The sequence below is a fragment of the Pan troglodytes genome, chromosome 20 (assembly GCF_028858775.2).
Source record: "Pan troglodytes isolate AG18354 chromosome 20, NHGRI_mPanTro3-v2.0_pri, whole genome shotgun sequence".
Taxonomy (NCBI): domain Eukaryota; kingdom Metazoa; phylum Chordata; class Mammalia; order Primates; family Hominidae; genus Pan; species Pan troglodytes.
The window spans coordinates 52939891-52959202 of NC_072418.2; the positions used below are offsets into that span (position 1 = coordinate 52939891).

Below are 19312 nucleotides of genomic sequence, written 5' to 3' on the forward strand. Positions count from 1 at the left end.
TTACAGTTTGTGGTGTTCATTAAAATAATAATTTTTTTTTTTTAAGTTTTGAGACAGGGTCTCACTGGGTCACGCAGGTTGGAGTGCAGTGGCATGATCATGGCTCACTGCAGCCTCAATCTCCTTGGCTCAGGTGATCCTTCTACCTCAGCCTCCCGAGTAGCTGGAACCACATGTGTATGCCACTACACCTGGATAGGTTATTATTTTTTATTTTGTACAGATGAGGTTCCCTATGTTTCCCAGGCTGGTCTTGAACTCCTGGGCTCAAGCGATCCGATCCTTCCACTTTGGCCTCCTAAACTGCTGGAATTACAGGTGTGAGCCACTGGGCCTGGCCATGATGGTCATTTTTATGTGGCAACTTGACTGGGCCATGGGGTGCCCAGACATTTGGCCAAACCCTATTCTGGGAGTGTCTATGAGGGTGTTCTGGATGAGATGAACATTGGGGTTTGTAGACTGAGCAAGGCAGATTATTCTCCTTAATGTGGGTGGGTCTCATTCAATCAACTCAAGATGTGAATAGAATAAAAAGCTAAGTAACCAGAAGCTCCTCCTCCCTGACTGCTTGAGCTAGAACATTGGTCTTTTCCTGCCTTTGGACTTGAACTGAAACAACCCCTCTTCTTGGGTCTCAGGCCTGCTGGCCTTTGGATTGGAACTTACATCATTGGCTCTCCTAGGTCTCCAGATTGCAAACTGAAGAATCTCAGGACTGCTTAGCTTCCATTATCAATAAGCCAATTCCTTATAATAAATCTCTACAAACACACACACACGTGCACACACACACACACACCCTGCCAGTTCTGTTTCTCTGAAGATTCCTAATGCTTAGTTCCAGGATTTTCATCTGGGATTGCCTTTCCTCAGTTCTCAGTCCATGCAGTTCAGGTCTGTTTCTGCCAGGGCTGCTAAGCTTTGGGGATTTAAGCCTAATTTGCTGGTGGCAATTTTGTCACCATGAGGAATAAGTCTGCCTGACAACGAGCAGTGCAGAAGCATGAGGAGTCCAGAGATGGGAGAGCCGGCTTCCCAATGACAGGGTTTGAGCTCCTGGATCCTGCCATGCCCGAGACAGTGCAGTCCTTGATTGCTCCATTCTGTGGACTAATACATTGCACACACTCCCTTTTGGTTTTTGGCTTAAGGCATGTAAAGTTGGGTTTCTGTCATTTGTAATTGTAAGAGCAATTAGAAGTTACTTTAAAATACTATTTAATCAGTATCCTGCTTAAGGTGTTTCCCATTTCACTATTATAATCAGTGTTGCCAGGAACATCTTGTACACTTATTTTTGAACAATCCTATGAATATATAGGTAGGACACCTTCCTAAGACAGGAACTTGTGGATCAAAAAACAGGTGCATTTTGGCCGGGCGCGGTGGCTCAGGCCTGTAATCCCAGCACCTTGGGAGGCAAAGGCGGGCGGATCACCTGAGGTCAGGAGTTGGAGGCCAGCCTGACCAACATGGAGAAACCCCATCTCTACTAAAAATACAAAATTAGCCAGGCGTGGTGGTGCATGCCTGTAATCCCAGCTACTCAGGAGGCTGACAGAGAATCGCTTGAACCCAGGAGGTGGAGGTTGTGATGAGCCGAGATCGTGCCATTGCACTCCAGCCTGGGCAACAAGAGTGAAACTCCATCTCAAAACAAAATCAAAGACAAAAAACAGGTGCATTTAAAATTGTGACTGTTATTGCCTTCCAAAAGGGTTTCCCAATTCATGCTTCCAACAGTATATGAAGAATTCCTACTTCCTTATATCCTTATCAGCAATGAATATTATTATCATGCTTAATTTTATTCAAAGGGTGAAAATAGTATCTTGTTTTAAGTTACATCTCTATAGTTACTAAGGAGGTTGAATATCTTTTCATATTATTTAGCTAGCCTGTGGATTTCTTTTTTTAAGAATTGCTTTTCTTATCCTTTTTCCATTTTCCTACTAAGTTGCTTATCTTATTTATTTGAAGGAGCTCTTTATATATGATGGACAGCAATCGTTTGTCTGTAATAAGCACTATGAAATAAATAGAGATTTGGAGACAGATGGGAACCTGAGCCCAGAGATCTTCCAGAGTGGGCAGGAGCTGGCTCTTACCTGACTCCGGTCCTCTGGATCCACAAAGATATTTTCAGCTGTCACATTTCCATGAACATACTCATTCTCATGGAGGAACTCCAGGGCATCCAGCTGGGGGAAGAAGCAAGTCAGTGTCTGCATGAGCAGTACGACTAACACAGAGAGGCTATGGTGCAGACCAGGACAGGGAGCCCCACTATTAAGGCCTGGGGTTGTCCGACACTGTGACTGGGGGTTAAACCTGACTAAATCCGGGGTAGCATGAGGAGCCCGCTGTGACAGCACATTGAGCACGCCTCTAATCAGGCTCTCAGGGAGCTCATCAATTGAGCTAAAGCGTGGCTTCCCATCTACGCCTGTATTTCTCTCTTAGCTGATGACAAATTCAGGAGAGGGAAAAGGGGTTAATGTCTCTCTGCAAAAATGACTCAGCACCTGTGGATATCAAAGAGCTCTTCTCACCTGTCCTAGAGAGCAGAAATAAATCTTGTTAAGCAATTTATATCTTGATCTCCAGCTCCAGCTGTCCCTATGAGCTCCAGACTCTTTTTTTGCTGTGTGTATATATATATTTTTGAGACAGGGTCTTACTCCTGTTGCCCAGGCTGGAGTGCAGTGGTACAATCACTGCTCACTGTAGCCTTGATTTCCCAAGCTCAGGTGATCCTCCCACCTCAGCCTCACAAGTAGCTGGGACTACAGGTGCGCGCCACCACACCCGGCTAATTTTTTGTATTTTTATTAGACAGGGCATTTTGCCATGTTGCCCAGGCTGGTCTTGAACTCCTGAGCTCAAGTGATCCACCTGCCTCGTCCTCCCAAAGTGCTGGGATTACCGGCATGAGCTGCTGCGCCCGGCCAATTCTTTGATTGTGTCTGCTGCCCGAGTGTCAGCTACATTCTGATCATATCCCCAACCCTCTTTGACCCCAGGGCTCAACTGTCCACCAAATTCTGCTCGTTCTCCTCCTATAGACTCTCCATCCCCGGGGCCCAGGACCCTCCTCAGCCTTGTCCTCTCCCACATGGACCCTCACTCAGATTCTTCTCCCCATTCCAGTCCCTCCCCATATGGCCCCTGAGGGCCTTTCTGTACCCAGAGCTGACCCCGCCCTCCCCTTATCCCAGCACTCTTGTGGCTCTCCAGTGCCCTCAAGACAGATCCCAGCCCCTCAGCCTGCTGTGCGAGGCCCCGTGTGATGTGGTCACCGCTGACCTCTCCAGACCAACTCCATCTCTTCCGCACTGCAGTGCCATACTGCAGATACTGAACATAAAGACCTTAGGACTCAGCATGTCGCTCCCTTGGTACGTCCATCCCTCCAGCGATGCAAACTGGGCCCTCTTACTCTCAATCACAGCAGGGGCCGCTTCTATTCAGAGCACTTGTCATAGTTTGTGCAACTGTTTGATTCACTATTGGCCCCTCCCACTAGACTGTGAGCTCTAAGACACAGAAACCATGTTTATGCTGCTCCCTGCTCTGCACCCAGCCCCGGGGACAGCGTCTGGCACCCAGCAAATGCCTGATGAATATTTAATGGGGATGAATGAATGAACTAATGAACAAATGCCATATGCTCTCCCTTCCACACAAGCCTTGCCCCAGCTGTATCCTTGGCCGGACCATCCTCTCCTCATCTATCCTCTGCCTCTTCCACCCAGCACTTTGCTATTTCCACTCATCCTGAGAGTCTTGGCTTAGAAACACCCTCCACCAGGAAGCCTAATCTAAGCCTTCAGTTTGAGGCCGGGGCTCCTTCCTCCAATGCTCATGGCCCCCCAAGGGCCCTCCACAGGACTGACCACCCATCATCTCGGCTCTAACCGCCTGCCATGGCAGTCAGTGAGCCAGCCCCCCAGTGTGCAGCGGAGGGAGGTGGGGGCCGGATGTGTCAATGACTAAAGCGCCTGCTAAACTAGGATGTGATGTGCCCTCCCTGACGCGGCAGCTGAGCAACTTCTGGGTACGCACCAGCCGGCAGGCCACCTGCAGCACAGACCTCTCTGACAGCACATGCTTTGGGCTGACATCCAGGGCCGACTGAAGGCTCCTCCCCAGGCTGGGTAACACCAAGAACCTGGAAGACACAAGCACCCCAGGAGGTGGGAGATGAACAGGGGAGAGAGGAGTACCGGCCGCCAAGGATGGACTGTTGCGTGGGCTGCAAGGTCCTGGTCCCAGGTGAGATCAAAGGTTCTGACTGGCTGGGCAGCAAACTAGATCAAAACTACGAGAAGGCAGGAAGCAAAGACCTGGCCCACGGCTTCGGGGTCCCAGCCATGCCTGGAATCACAACAGGAAGAAGAGGAGAGGCCGGTGAGGCAAGCAGTGAGCAGAGCAGCTCACCTGTATTTGTCCTGGTGAACACCGAAACCCATGCAGGTAGGGATGGCCAGCAGTGGGGTCGAGTACAGCTTCTTCCACTTGTTGACTGCGGAAAGCAGGGGCTTGAGGTTAGAACCCACCCAGTCCCAAGCCCATGGCAGTAAGAGCTAGTTCTCAGAGAAGAAGCACAGAGTGCCCAGACCGCCTCTAAGTCTCCTTGTTGGAGGTGACAACATTGTGGGTGGGTGATGGTGGGAAGGGGCTGGTGACGGGGCAGGCATGGGTGATCATGAATGTCTGTGATCCAGGTCTGCAGGTGATGGGGTGACCATGGTGGCTCTGGAGGAAGCATATACAAGTCTGGAGTGCAGAGATGGGATAATGACAGGGTTACTTCCGAATTCACACATAGAGCTAACAAGATCAACACGTGTCTAACCTAGCCATGGCATCACCGGAATGTGCCTCTGCCTGTCTTCCAGATCTCAGTGGGGTGGACCAGAACCAATGGCGAGCTGATGCTAGTTTAACAGCTGGCTATCCAGGGAAGGCAGTCCTGATGGGTAGCATTTGCTAATTTCTTTTTTCTGTTTTTTTGAGACGAAGTTTTGCTCTGTCGCCCTGGATGGAATACAATGGCGCGATCTTGGCTCACTGCAACCTCCACTTCCTGATTTTAAGCAATTCTCCTGCCTCAGCCTTCCATGTAGCTGGGATTGCAGGCTTCTGCCACCAGGCCCAGCTAATTTTTTTTTATTTTTTATTTTTTTTGAGATGGAGTCTTCGTCTGTCACTAGGCTGGAGAGCAGTGGCGTGATCTCAGCTCACTGCAACCTCCACCTCCCAGGTTCAAGTGATTCTCCTGCCTCAGCCTCCCGAGTAGCTGGCATCACAGGCACGTGCCACCACATCCAACTAATTTTTGTATTTTTAGTAGAGATGGAGTTTCACCATGTTGGCCAGGATGGTCTCGATCTCCTGACCTCATGATCCGCCCGCCTCGGCCTCCCAAAGTGCTGAGATTACAGGCATCAGCCACCACGCCCGGCCTTTTTTTTTTGTATTTTCAATAGAGATGGGTTTTGCCATGTTGGCCAGGCTGGTCTCGAACTCCTGACCTCAGGTGATCCACCGGCCTCCGCCTCCAAAAGTGTGGGAATTACAGGCATGAGCCACCGCGCCCGACTGCATTTGCTAATTTCTGCAGTGTAAATAAATACTCCTGCTATGGCCAACTCCAAGCTACCAACATGACATGACTGGAGGTGGGGTGGGAGAGATGTATAGGGGAGGCCATCATGCAGCATTCTCACCACACAGAGACAACAGTGCACACAACCTCACTGGCAGAGATCACAGGACATGTAGGAAATAATTAGGAAGTGATGAATTTCTGAGGGTTCATTATCTTTGTTTTGAATATAATTTATTTGTAAAATTATATAACTTATTTTATATATTTTTTGAGACTAAGTCTCACTCTATCGCCCAGACTGGAGTGCAGTGGCATGATCTCGGCTCACTGCAACCTCCACCTTCCAGGTTCGAGTGATTCTCCCACCTCAGCCTCCCATGTAGCTGAGATTACAGGCACACGCCACCACGCCTGGCTAATTTTTGTATTTTTAGTAGAGATGGGGTTTCACCATGTTGGCCAGGCTACTCTTGAACTCCTGACCTCAGGTGATCTACCCACCTCGGCCTGCCAAAGTGCTAAGACTACAGGCATGAGCCACCACGCCTGGCCTATATAATTTAATTGCTAATACTGGCTGTCTGTAACAACCAGTTTGCCATCTTCCTAAAAATTTATTTTTATTTTTATTTTTTTTGGAGACAGGGTCTGGCTCTGTTGCCCAGGCTGGAGTGCAGTGGCACAATCACAGCTCACTGCAACCTCTGTTTCCCGGGCTCAAGCAATTCTCTCAGCTCAGCCTCTTGAGTAGCTGGGATCACAGGCGCATGCCATTACACCCGGCTAATTTTTGTATTTTCAGTAGAGATAAGGTTTTGCCACATTGCCCAGGATGGTCTCAAACTCCTGGCCTCAAGTGATCTGCCCACCTGAGCCTCCCAAAGTGCTGGGAGTATAGGCGTCAACCCACGCCCAGCCTGAAAATTTAATACCTGGCTTCCAAGAGCTGGTGTGAGCCAGTCACAACACACACTGAGGCCTGAGGGGTCACAGGAGTCAGGTTATGGACACAGATGGGAGCAAACCTGGGCCTTTAATCTAAGCCCACCCTTTTCATGCCTGCAGGTAGAAGTCAGGTGCTGTGACCAAGTTGGTGCCCCCCTCACTCTCCCCTCCTTGCCCAGTTCCCCGTCAGGTACCTTGCAGAGGCTTGGCGGCCCGCTGGAAGAAGTTCTGCTCATTGAACAAGCGCCCATCCTTGGCATCCTGGTGGGGGACAGGAGGGGCAGAAGGCTGTCACACTGAAGTCTCAGATAAGGGCCCCCAGTCCCCACTGGCAATTTGTTACTCCCTCGATGACCAGGCTCCTCATCAAGTCCCCACATCAGAGCCAAATTCCTCAGGTACTGCACACAAACACACATCAGAGACTGCGAGCTACCTTGCTGTACCCAGGTTCCTTTTCTTTCTCTTATGGTAAGAGCCACAGTGTTCCCTAGAATGTAGCCTTCAGCATAAAAACTACGTTTCCCAGCCTCCTTTGCAGTGAGGAATGACCACATGACCAAGTTCTGGCCAATGAGGATGTGAGCAGAAGAAATGCGGGCAACTTCCAGGTTATGCCCTTAGTGGGCTGGGACAGGCTCTACCTTTCCTCTTCTGTTCCAGCTGGCTGCAGTGCAGATGTGATGGTGGAAGCTGAAGCAGCCACTACGGCCCAAGAGATGCAGGTTATGCGTTGAAAATGTTGGTGCAAAAAGAGAGAAGGAAACAGGGCCCCTTGTTTATAAAACCATCCTATCAGCTCTGGAAAACTGCCCCTGACTTTTAAATGAAAAAGCAATAAAACATCATCTTGCTTAAGCCACCATTAATATTAGGTATTTGTTAAAATAACACTAAATGGCCAGGTGTGGTGGCTCAGGCCTGTAATCCCAGCACTTTGGGAGGCTGAGGCAGGTGGATCACTTGAGGTTAGGAGTTCTAGACTAGCCTCGCCAACATTGTGAAACCCTGCCTCTACTAAAAATACAAAAATTAGCCAGGCATGGTGGTGCATGCCTGTAATCCCAGCTACTCGGGAGGCTGAGGCAGGAGAATTGCTTGAACCTGGGAGGCGGAGGTTGCAGTGAGCCAAGACTGCACCTCCAGCCTGGGTGACAGAGTGAGATTTTGTAGCAAAAAAAAAAAAAAAAAAGCACCAAATATTTTAATTAAACATAACTCATGCAGCTGAGTTCTTAAGAGTATAGAGTCAAACAGATCTAGGTTCAAACCCCAGCTCTGCCATTCATTCATTCATTCTTCCTACAAAGCCTCCATTATATGTTGAGTATTATTCTGGGCATTGGGGATATAGCTGTGAACAAAGCAACCTGCGTGCTGGGTGCACCTGGGCAAGTGACTGAGTCTCCATTTCCTCATCTGTTAAATAGGAACATGGAAGCCATCCCATAGGCTTGCTGAAATAATTCAATGACATAGTAAACACACATACACACACACACACGCACACACAAAACCCCAAAGAAAACCAAAAGGCTGGGTGTGATGGCTCATGCCTATAATCCCAGCAATTTGGGAGGTGAAGGTGGGAGCCCAGGAGTTCCAGACCAACCTGGGCAACACAGGAAGACCCCATCTCTACCAGAAAAAAAAAAAAAAAGCTGGACGTGGTGGTGCATGCCTGTGGTCCCAGCTACTTGGGAGGCTAAAGTGGAAGGATCACTTGAACCTAGGAGGCTGAGGCTGCAGTGAGCCTTGATTGCACCGCTGCACTCCAGCCTGGGTGACAGAGAGAGATCCTGTCTCAAACAAAAATCCAAAAGAATTAAATGACATAATGCTTGTGACACTCAGCCCAGGGACTGTCACATAATAGGTTCTCAATAAGCAGGTGCTGCTACTGGTCATTAGTGAGCCTGGCTCCCTGCCCCATCTTCTCCTCTTCTTGTCCTTCCTTTTCTCTTTTTGCGTCCTGGAGTCCTCCCCACGATGCTGGCGAAGCCCATAGTGACTGACGCGAGCGACGTGGGCACAGCCATGTAGGCCCTGAGCAATCTCATGTGGGGTATTCATGCCTGCCCCACTCCCCCAAGGGGGCAGCTCCTTCAGGGCAGGAATTGGGTCTGACCCATCTCTGCAGATGTCCCCAGCACTCAGTTCACAGGAGGTTGCAGGAAAGGCTTGGTGAATAAATGAATAAATGGATGAACACCACTGGGCATTCAGCCCCTGACCTTTCGAATGCTTCAGAACAGAGCTGCCTTCCCAGTGGATGGGGAGGGTGAATGTCTTCTGGTTGGCCCAGTGCCCTGTGCTCCCCTTCCAGCCCATCCCTCCTCCCGATGGGACTGGGACATGGCATGGCTCCCGCCAGACTGGGAGCTTCTCCAGGGCTGGGCCTGGGGCCAACTCATCATCACCGAGTTTTGAGCCTCAGGAAATGTTGATGAGGTCAGGTGCAGGAACAGAGAGCAAGGCTGTATTTCTAGGATGATGAGCGTAATTACAGTAGTAATAACAGGAACAGCTCAGGTTGATGGGGTGCCTACTGTGCCAGACACACCGGAACCATGCAGAGAAGTGTTAAATGGGACACGGTAGCTGCCCCACTGGGAGGATTCAATGAAGCAGTGCTTATGAAACACAGCCCGGCTCAGGCAATGCCAGGCTCTCAAAGCAGGTGCTACCCACCACTAGTGAGCCCGGCTCCACAGCCCACGCTCTGACCCACTCTCATGGCCTCCACCTAGGGCGGAGGGAGGGCAACCGACCCAGCTGTCCCCGGTTTTCTGGGGTGTGAGACAATTCTGATAAACAAAAAGAAAATAAGAGTCACCCGTAATCCCAGCACCCAGGGATGATGGCGGGGCTATGAACCACCACGATGCCCTTCTGTTAGGCACCTCCTCTGTGTGGAAGGCGTGATTCACCCTTGTGGCCACTCTCCCTTTCCCTATTTGTTTCCTTTTAGCCCCAACCTCGAGTGCACATGTCCTGTCTGCTGAGACTCATGCTCGGCACCCGATGTGTGATTTCACTGAATCCTCAGCACAGGGACCCCATCTGCTGGGTTCTCTTTTGGACCCCACACCCAGCACGGTGATACACAGTAGGTGCTCGATACGAGCACGCTGCGAGGCCGGTGGTAGGGGGCAGATGGGCCACACCCTGTGGGTATTAGTGGCTCCATTTCACAGATGAGGAAACTGAGCTCTGAGGAGGATGGGCTTGCCCAGGTCACACAGCAGGGAAGCATCAGAGCCAGACTTGGGTGGATCCAACTGTGGGTTTCCAACACCCTGGGATGATGGAGAACTGGGCGCCTGCCCCGCCCACGGTCTTAATACTCCTTGCAGGTGGGGACCCTGGCCCCCGGCCGAGCTCTCCCAGCTGACAGAGGGGCTCAGAAGTCAAGGATGTGTTTGTGAAAGTCCCTCCCCTCCAAGCTGCCCCCCACCTGCAGGGACACTTACCAGTTTGAGCGAGAACTTTTGCTTCTGTGGTCCTGAGTCACAGGTGAGGGCGGAGGTGGGTGCAGCTGTGGGGGAACAAACAAGGGAGTGAGGTTGTAACCACGTGGAAGGTCAGGGTCATCATCCCCAAACTTCCCAGCAATGAGAAGCGGCTCTGGTGCCCTGGTTCCAACAAGGTCAAGCGCACTCTTGGCTTTCACGACCTGCTGCTTCCTAGTTTTAAATAAGCTGCTTCTTCCTCTTTCTCTCTGTCACTATCCAGCCATGCAGGAAGGGCTAATGCAGCAGACCTGAGACGGCTCTCCTGGCAAGGTCTGGGACCCTGGATTCCGGGAGGGCTCCCAGAATCCCCTAAGTGAGTGGGGCTCGCTGAGCCTAAACTGCTTGTGCAATCACTGTGGTTTCTGTGCAACACCTGCTTTCCTCTGGGGAACCTGGGATGCGGATACATGTCAGACAGAGGGGGCCACATGACTACTCCCCAGTAACAGCCCCGGGCACTGAGCCTCTGAGGAACTTCCTGGTGGACAGTTCCCATGTACTGTCACAGCCTGTGGCTGGGCAATTAGGTGCGTCCTAGGCAGAGTGACTTCATCCAAGGCCACATCCCAGGGTGACCCAGGTCCAGTGACTGATTGAGGTGGACATAAAGGCCCAGCCTCTCCTGGCCCAACACGGACGCACGCTGAAGGACCACTTTTGCTCCAGGGCCCTGCAGGGTCGGCTGAGGCCATCACTGGGCTGCATCACAGCCCCACCTCCTGCTCCTTACCCCCTCCTTGGGTTCTGATCCCTGAGGCAGCTCCCCATAAGCACCCTGCATGCTTGTCCCCCGACAGAGCCTGCTCCAGGAGCCCTTACTGTTCATTTACAGACCTCACCACGTCTCTGGCCCTGTGCTAAGTGTGGGCTTCACATGCATCGTCCCATCTGACAGACGAGAAGAGGAGAGAGGCCAAGAAACTCCAGGCTGACCAGGGTTCAAATCCCAGCTCCTCCATCTGCTCTCTGTATGACTTTGGGCCTCCATTTGCATGTCTGTAAGATGGGAGCAGTAAGGCCTACCCCGAGACTGGCTGCAAGGACTCAACAGGCTGGCAGGAGTAAGAGCAGCACCAGCGATGTGTGCAGCAAGAGTCTGCATCCCCCTTCACGCACACTGCTCAGTGAACCCACTCAGCCCAGAGCCCAGCACGGAGCCTGGCACATCAGGATTGCTCCACAGGTGGTGGCCTTAAAATATCCCCATAACACCAGGGCTCCCCAGCCGGGGAGTGGCAGAGCTGGCTCAACCTGGGTCTAGCTAATCCCAAAGCCCATGAGTTGAGCTCTTGTCGCCTGCACACCTGACTCACGCTGGTGTCCCTCCTTCCTCTGTTCTCATCGTTCCCACTCTCCCTTCATCATCGAGGCTGGTATCGTCTAAGACACTGAGCTGAGGGATGGGGGGTGACAAAGTCACCCAGAAGCCATCCTTGCCCTCAAGAAGCTCCAGCTGGAACAGGGTTGGGAGCCAGCTCTACACGTTCAAGGCCAAGGGTGCTCTGAGCCCAGGGGAAGAGAGGGAGACGTATGCAGGACCCGCATCTCGGGGAAAGAAAGATCCTTTCCAGCTGTGGGGATTGCACTGGGGGGATCATGCTGGAGCAGGCTGTGACATCATGACCAAGCATCCGCCCAGCTCTGGAACCCAGGCATAGTAACAGTGCCTGTCTCTCAGAGGCACCATGAGGTTAATGACAATGCGTACATGCCCGGTACTCAGAGGCAAGCAGGAAAAGCTGGCAATTTGATACAATTTTATAATCTGCTTTGCAGATTATAAAAAGCTTTTCTCTTTCACTTTTCTAACTGGCCCTGCGGCCAACAGCCTGGAAAGCTAGCTGGGCAATTTTCATTGTTGAGGGAGCCAAGGGAGGCCAGAAGGGAAAAGGGGCTTGGCCAAGGGCCCCAGCAGAGACAGGCCACAAGCCCAGGGCTCTAGACTCTGTGATCTAGGGTGGCAGATCCATGTTTCTGCTTGCCAGAAACCTGACACATGGAAAATCTCTACATGTGCCAAATGAAGACCAGGGCGTGGCAGGCAGGCAGGTGAGCACCTCCCCTTCCCAAAGGTCAGCTGGTCCTGAACTTGGAGCAGGAGCACTGTTCTGGGACCCATCCTGACCCTAACACCAGAAAGCACATATACGGCAGTGGCCGTTTTTCTGGCATCACTCTACTCATTTCACTCTCCTGACTGCAGCCCTGTGAGGGCAGGAGCATTACCATCTCCCCTCTGTAGATGAGGAAAATGAGGCACAGGGTCATGCTGTCATTTGAAAGGTCAAGCGACAAGCGGCAAGCAGAGGCAGCCCAGCCCACCGCTGAGCTCCAGGGTGCCCCATGCCTTCCACCTCCCCAGGCCCTGCTGGGGACCCTGACTGACTTCTCCCCTCCGGCCTCCAGAAGGAATCAGCAGAGCCAACACCTAAACTTTGTACCCAGTGATTTTGGACTTCTGGCCTCCAGAGCTGTAGGAGAATAAGCATGTGCTGTGTTAAACCACTCACTGTGGTAACTTGTTACAGCAGCCACAGGAAACTAACACAAGCCCCACCTTTCATCTGCAAAGGCAGAAGCTGCAGAGGGCAGCGTGGGCCTGACCCTGAGCTGCTGCTCACAGGCAGCTCTCCCAAGTGCACCGCAGTGAGCAGCCGCACGGATTCATGTGACTGATGACGGATGGTGGCTCTCCCCTATAGCTCAGCGAGGCCCGGGATATATGACATTATAGTTCAGTACTGGACAGAGACACAAGAGTTAATAAAATGCTTAGAGCATGGCGCAGAGAGTGGGGTAAAGTGTCCACTCCTCAAATAACCATAACGATTCAGCTTGTTCTTGTTGTTTTACTGTTATTGCTTTAAATTACCGGACATACAACTCCACCATCTCTTCTTGACTGGTGCAAACTGGCAGAAGAAAAGGGTGATTTGCTCTGGGGCGATGTCACCCAATGGTGGTGTGTCCCCAAATGCAAGCTCCGCATCAGCAGGGCCTTCACCAGCCCCGCTCTCCCTGCACTGTCTGTGCTGGCACCGCGGCCAGACACATGAAATGGTAGGTGCTGCTTAAGGATCCACTGAGCAACCTGGCACAGTGCTCACGCCTATAATCCCAACACTTTGGGAGGCCGAGGCAGGAGGACGGCTTGAGGCCAAGAATTTGAGACCAGCCTGGCCAACATAGTGAGATCGTCTCTACTTTAAAAAATAAATAAATAAAGGGACTGCTGAAGGAATGGATGGCTCACACAGGCTGGGCGCTGGGGTTTGCTATTTTTATCAAACAACCTGAGTCATACAAGGCAAAACCAAAACCACATTGGCCCAGAGTAGCTCCTCCTGTGCTTCCACTGTGGGTTTCTGGGGAGGGCAAGCGTGGTTTCTTCTCTCAGGAGCTCCTGGCTCTGTGTGTTTTCCTCTCCTTCTCCCTCTTCCTTCCCCGCCCTCCTGCCCTCTCCCCACCCTGCTCTCTCACCTCAATCTCTTTCTCACTGTTGGTTTTCATCCCTCTCCTTTTCTCCTCCCTCTGTGCTCCTCGGCCCCTCATTCCTTCTCATCATGATTCCTTCTCGCTCTTTCTCCCCGCCCTCTCCTTCTCCTTTCTCTCCCTTTCTTGGGAGAAGCCAGAGTGCCTGCGTTCAAATCCCAGCTCTACTACTTCCAGGCTGTGTGCCCTTGGGCAAGTAGCTTCCTCTCTCTGTACCCCAGTTGCAGAATGGGGTAATATGGGGTGCCTATCTCACAGTGTGGCTGGCAGCATTACATTGGTAAGACACAGAGAGTTCCCAAAGTGTCTGGCATGGGATCCTGCCTGTAATCCCAGCACTTTAGGAGGCTGAGGCGGGAGGATCGCTTGAGCCCAGGAGTTTGGGACCAGCCTGGGCAACACAGTGAGACTGTCTCTATTTAAAAAAAAATTAAAAATTAGCCTGGCGTGGTGGCGCCTGCCTGTAGTCCAAGCTACTCGGGAGGCTGACGGGGGAGAATCACTTGAGCCTGGGAGGTTGAGGCTGCAGTGAGCCGTGATTGCACAACCGCACTCCAGCCTGGGTGATAGAGCAAGACTCCATCTCTTAAAAATAAAAGTGCTGGCACAGGTGAGTGCTCCCTAGGTGTTAGCCATGGCCCTCTTTCTCTTGCTCCTGCTTGGTCTTGGTCACACTCTTTCCCCTCTCCCTCACCTTTCCTGGCCCTGCCTATCTGTCCCTCTGTTATTAACACTGCCTATCTCTGCCTGGGAAGGACCCTGTACAGTTTTCCAAGTGCTTGGCCTCCATCTCCTATCATCATTTGAGCCAACAGCCCCAGGAGACAGGGGGCAAGGCATCATCTCACTTTTCCAGTGGAGGACATCAAGGCACAGAGTGCCTGGGCTGTTTGCTGGGGCTCCCTCAGTGTGTCGGAGCCAAGTCAGGACTCAGATTCGGGGCTGTCTGAAACACCAGCTGTCCTGCCCGCCTGCCCAGACTTCAAGGCAGGGATGGCCAACGGAAGGCTCAAAATTGTCTACATGCTTGTCTGGCCAGCAGGCACTTCCAATTCAAAGATTTCCTATTGAAATCTAGGTTTCAAGCTTTTCCTGGAAAACTTGGAAGATTCTGGAGCCCAGAGCCTAATAATTCACACCTCTGGGATCCATGTTCCTCATGTATAAAATGGGGATAGGGATAGTACTGACATCCTAAGGCTGCGGTGAGAATTTAGCAAACCTCTGCCCATCAGATAACTTGTAAGCAAATATTCATGGCAGCGTTACTCATAACAGCCCAAAGCGGCAACAACCCAAACGCCCATCAGCTGCTAAGTGGCTAAGCCACACGGGGTGTTCCCATACAGCGGAATATCACGCAGCCGTAAAAGGAGTGCGGCAGTGACGCGCCACGGCATGGATGCACCTTGAGCACACGCTGCTGGGTGAGGGATGCCAGACACAAGAGGCCACACAGCGCGGGACTCCGCTTCTGTGAACACCCAGAAGGGGCAAATCCACGGAGGGAGAAAGGCGGTTAGTGGCTGCCAGTGGATTGGGGGAAGAATGAGAGTGATGGCTCAAAACTACTGGGTTTCTTTTTGGGGTGACAGAAACGTCCTGGAATTAGATAGTGATGATGGTTGCACAACACTTTGAATATCCTGAAGGCCACTCAGTTGCACCCTTTAAAAGAATGAATTTTTGTGGTGGCTCATGCCTGTAATCCCAGCACTTTGGGAGGCTGAGGTAGGTGGATCACTTGAGGTCAGCTGTTCGAGACCAGCCTGGCCAACATGGTAACACCCTGTCTCTACTAAAAATACAAAAAAATAAAAATAAAAAAATAAAAAATTTAGCCCAGTGTGGTGGCACGCGCTTGTAACCTCAGCTACTTGAGAGGCTGAGGCAGGAGAATCGCTTGAACCTAGGAGGTGGAGGTTGTAATAAGCCAAGATCATGCCACTGCACTCCAGCCTGGGTGACAGAGCAAGACTCCCTCTCAAAAAAATAAAAAATAAAAAAATAAATAATAAAAGAATAACTTTTTTTTTGACATGGAGTCTCACTGAATCATTTTTTTTTTTTTGAGACGGAGTCTCGCTCTGTCACCCAGGATGGAGTGCAGTGGTGCAACCTCGGCTCACTGCAAGCTCTGCCTCCCGGGTTCACGCCATTCTCCTGCCTCAGCCTCCCAAGTAGCTGGGACTACAGGTGCCAGCCACCACGCCCGGCTAATTTTTTGTATTTTTAGTAGAGACAGGGTTTCACCACGTTAGCCAGGATGGTCTCGATCTCCTGACCTCGTGATCCGCCTGTCTCGGCCTCCCAAAGTGCTGGGATTACAGGCGTGAGCCACCGCGCCTGGCCAATAAAAGAATAACTTTTATGTGATTTATCTCAATTAAAAAGCTCCAAAAAGAAAAGAAAGGAAAAGAAAAACCCATGTAAAGTGCTTAGAACAGGCCTGGCCTTGCAGAAGCACTCAATATTTATTACAGTTAATACTAATACTACTGCCATAATTATTTTCCTCATTGTAACAGAGTCTGAGCTTTTCAGCCTTGTGCCTCCCTCCTCCCCTTCCATCCCACACCTGGGTGAGCGGATGAGCAAGCTTGGGTGCTCCCTCCTTTGGGGTGTGCATCCACGAGACTCAAACCATGCATGGTGTTGGCCCCTGTGCAGAAACCCTGAGCCCAGCCCCACCCCCGAGCACGATGAAACACCTGACCAGTCTCCTTTCCTCACTCTCAAGGCATCTCAGATCTGTGTGGGAGGCCTGCCTACTCTCCGCAGAGACCCCCATTATGTAAGCAATAAACCTCTCACATCCTCTTGGTGTGTGTGTGACATCATCAGTCTCGATGTTTGAACCAACTTTTACGTGGGGATCCATCCTCTCTCTGCACACTGGCCAGAACAATCATCCTTAACATGCAGCCCCTGGGCCTGCACTCCCACATGACAATAGCAGGTAGCAGGTGGGGTGAGGAGGGGCACACTTCACACAGGGCACGTGCCTTCCAACTGGCCGCAGTCCCCACCACTCCCAACTGCCTTACTCCAGCCTGCTGCACTCATTCCCACTATTGCCCGGCCCTGCAGGTGGGTAGGCGTAGAGTCCAAGGTCTAAGAGAAAGTTGCCTAGCAACAGGTCTGCAGCTAGGGATGTGGCTTCCATACCCATTCTCAGAAAGGGGTCCCCTCCCACTGTCCTGGTGCTGAGACGACCCAGTCCCTGGCCGCCCATGGACAGAGTGTACCTTCATAGAGAATGCCCTGGTTGTCCCTGGTCTGGAGGGACTTCAGCTCCCACTGTTGCCCACTCTTGTCTGTCAGCACTGTCCCTGTGGGCAAAGCTTCAAGTGAGGTGGTCACTCGGCTCCGCTTCAGCGTCTGAGGGCTCTGTCTGGTCTTCTGAGGGCTGCAGCTGGTCTTCTGAGGGCTACCCCTGGTCACCTGAGGGCTCTTCCTGGTCTTCTGAGGGCTGCTTTTGGGGGTTGGGGGTCTGCTCCCGGAGCCTGCAGGAGGATGGTAAGAATAAAGCAAAAGCACCATCCAGGAGAGAAAAGTTAGATGGGGGGTGAAACAGCAGCAAAATACTGTTCCTTTACAAATTTGTTCATGCAACAAACATTTCCTGGGATCTTCTATGAGTCAGGCCTTTGTGTGATGACGTTGGGGCACCAGATAGGAGTCGGACCTGCATCCTTCCCTCAGGAGTGCCCAGTTTGGTGGGCAAGTCTGCTCTAGACACAGCTAGTCAGATGCGGGTCTGAGACAGGGCAGTACAGACAGATATTAGGGCCCAAAAGAGAAAGAGATCCTGCCTGGAGAAGTCAGGGTAGGCTTCCTGGAGGAAGGGATGTTAGAGTTGGGTCTTGTTGGATGAGGAGAAGTTTGCCAGGGAATAAAGGACATTCTAGACATTTACCCAAAAACATCCTGAAAAAGGACTTAGTCTTGAGATAGAAAAGGGCCAAACAATTTTAGACCAAAGCCCTGCCCTAGAAGGGCTCCTAGCCTGGCAAGAGAATGGGGTGGGTGTGGTGGGAGACAGACTTGGACACAGGAAAAGACATCGCTTACTCTGTTCCTCCCACCCACCATCCCCTAAAGGCAAGTAATGGCAAGAGGCCTCTGGGCCCAGAGGATAATGAGGAGCAAAGGGGATGCCTCACACTGCCACTGTGGCTGTGGCTTCAGATCCAGGGGCTCAGTGAACAGGAGAAGGAACATAGTCCTCAGGCCTCCCGTGTCCTGGGCACTGGCTGGGCACAGGGTATATACACTAATTGTGCTGGGTCCCTACCTGCAAAGGGCCCCCAGCCCAGAAAGTGAGGCCGAAAGGGATGTGGAGCCTAGACTGACATGCGCTCCAATGAAGGCTGCAGCAGGCACGGGGGGCGCCAAAGAGGCTGGAAAGAGGCTCTGGTGGACGATGAGGAGGTCTGGATGCGAGCCTATGGCACTCAAGAGAAGCTTCCTAGAGACCAGTATCGGCGGAGTGGCAGTACACAAGGCCAAGAAGGAAGGTGAGAGTGCCCTGGGCTGAGGGAACAGGCTTAGCAAAGACCAAGGTTAATCCCCAAAAGTGTTTTCTGGGCAAAGACTGTGTTGAGGGCTAAAGCAGGAACCAGGCCACACAGATACCAGACTGAAGAGCTTGGTCTGAGGGCACCAGGAACAGTAGGGGTCTGTGTGCAGGGAGGGGCCGGGGCAGCTCTAGGTGCTGAAAGACCCATCTGGGGCCATATAGAGGCAGACTGGAGGGGGAGATGGGAGGCTAGGGAAGCTGCTGGAGTCAGAGTCCAGGCAGGGAAGGATGATGTTTGAGCCGGGGCTGTGGCAGTTTTGTCCCAAAGATCATCAGATGACCCAACTTTGCTCCACTTAAGAGTTAGGCCAGATAGACCTTAACTCTTACCTTTGGATCTCTCAGAGGAACTCAGAGGATCTTCAGACTCAGAACTGTCACCATCTGAGAAGAGGGATAATCGGGGAGAGGTGACGGTGCTGGACCATTTCACTTTCTTAGGAGAGATTTCAAAACTGGAGTTCAGCCCTCTCTTTGAGCCTAAAGAAAGGGAGACAAAATGCAGACTGGAGTTACAAAGGCCCCTCTGCAGGCACCATTGGACTGGGAGCCCTGAGGTTATACTCAGCTATGCTGTTCTCTTTGGCCCTCAACACCAATTCTTGCTTCTTCTATTATGTAAATATATGGGCAAACTGTTCCTTTTAGTTGTTCTCTCCTTCTTAGGTCTTTGCCTCTCTTGTATCTTCCAGCACTTTGCCACTCTGTGTCCTTTCCACATAATTTCTTTATATGTATGTATATTTGAGATGGAGTCTCACTCTGTTGCCCAGGCTGGAGTGCAGTGGTGCGATCTTGGCTCACTGCAACCTCTGCCTCCTGGGTTCACGCAATTCTCCTGCCTCAGCCTCCCAAGTAGCTGGGATTACAGGCATGCACCAACATGCCTGTAATGTTGCTAATTTTTATAGTTTCAGTAGAGATGGGGTTTCACCATGTTGGCCAGACTGGTTTTGAACTCCTGACCTCAAGTGATCCGCCAGCCTCAGCCTTCCAAAGTGCTGGGATTACAGGCATGAGCCACCATGCCTGGCCTCTTCCATGTAATTTCTTAAAATCTATCTTCCAGTTAACTAATTCTCCCAGCTATGTCTAGTCTGCTGTTTAAACCACCCACTGAGTTTCTGATTACAATAATTATTATATATATATACACACACA

General features: G+C 51.5%; 1 protein-coding gene across 6 annotated transcripts in view; it reads right to left on the bottom strand.

The window, feature by feature from the left end:
- The window catches only part of VRK3 (VRK serine/threonine kinase 3), a 48795-nt gene that overhangs the window by 14251 nt on the left and 15232 nt on the right, over positions 1–19312 (bottom strand). For all 6 annotated transcript variants that reach the window (NM_001280030.1, XM_009436032.3, XM_009436033.3 and 3 more), the window contains 7 exon segments: positions 2112–2204; positions 4069–4174; positions 4444–4528; positions 6757–6823; positions 10036–10100; positions 16818–17075; positions 18482–18631. In NM_001280030.1, the coding sequence (NP_001266959.1) occupies positions 2112–2204; positions 4069–4174; positions 4444–4528; positions 6757–6823; positions 10036–10100; positions 16818–17075; positions 18482–18631 (824 nt within the window).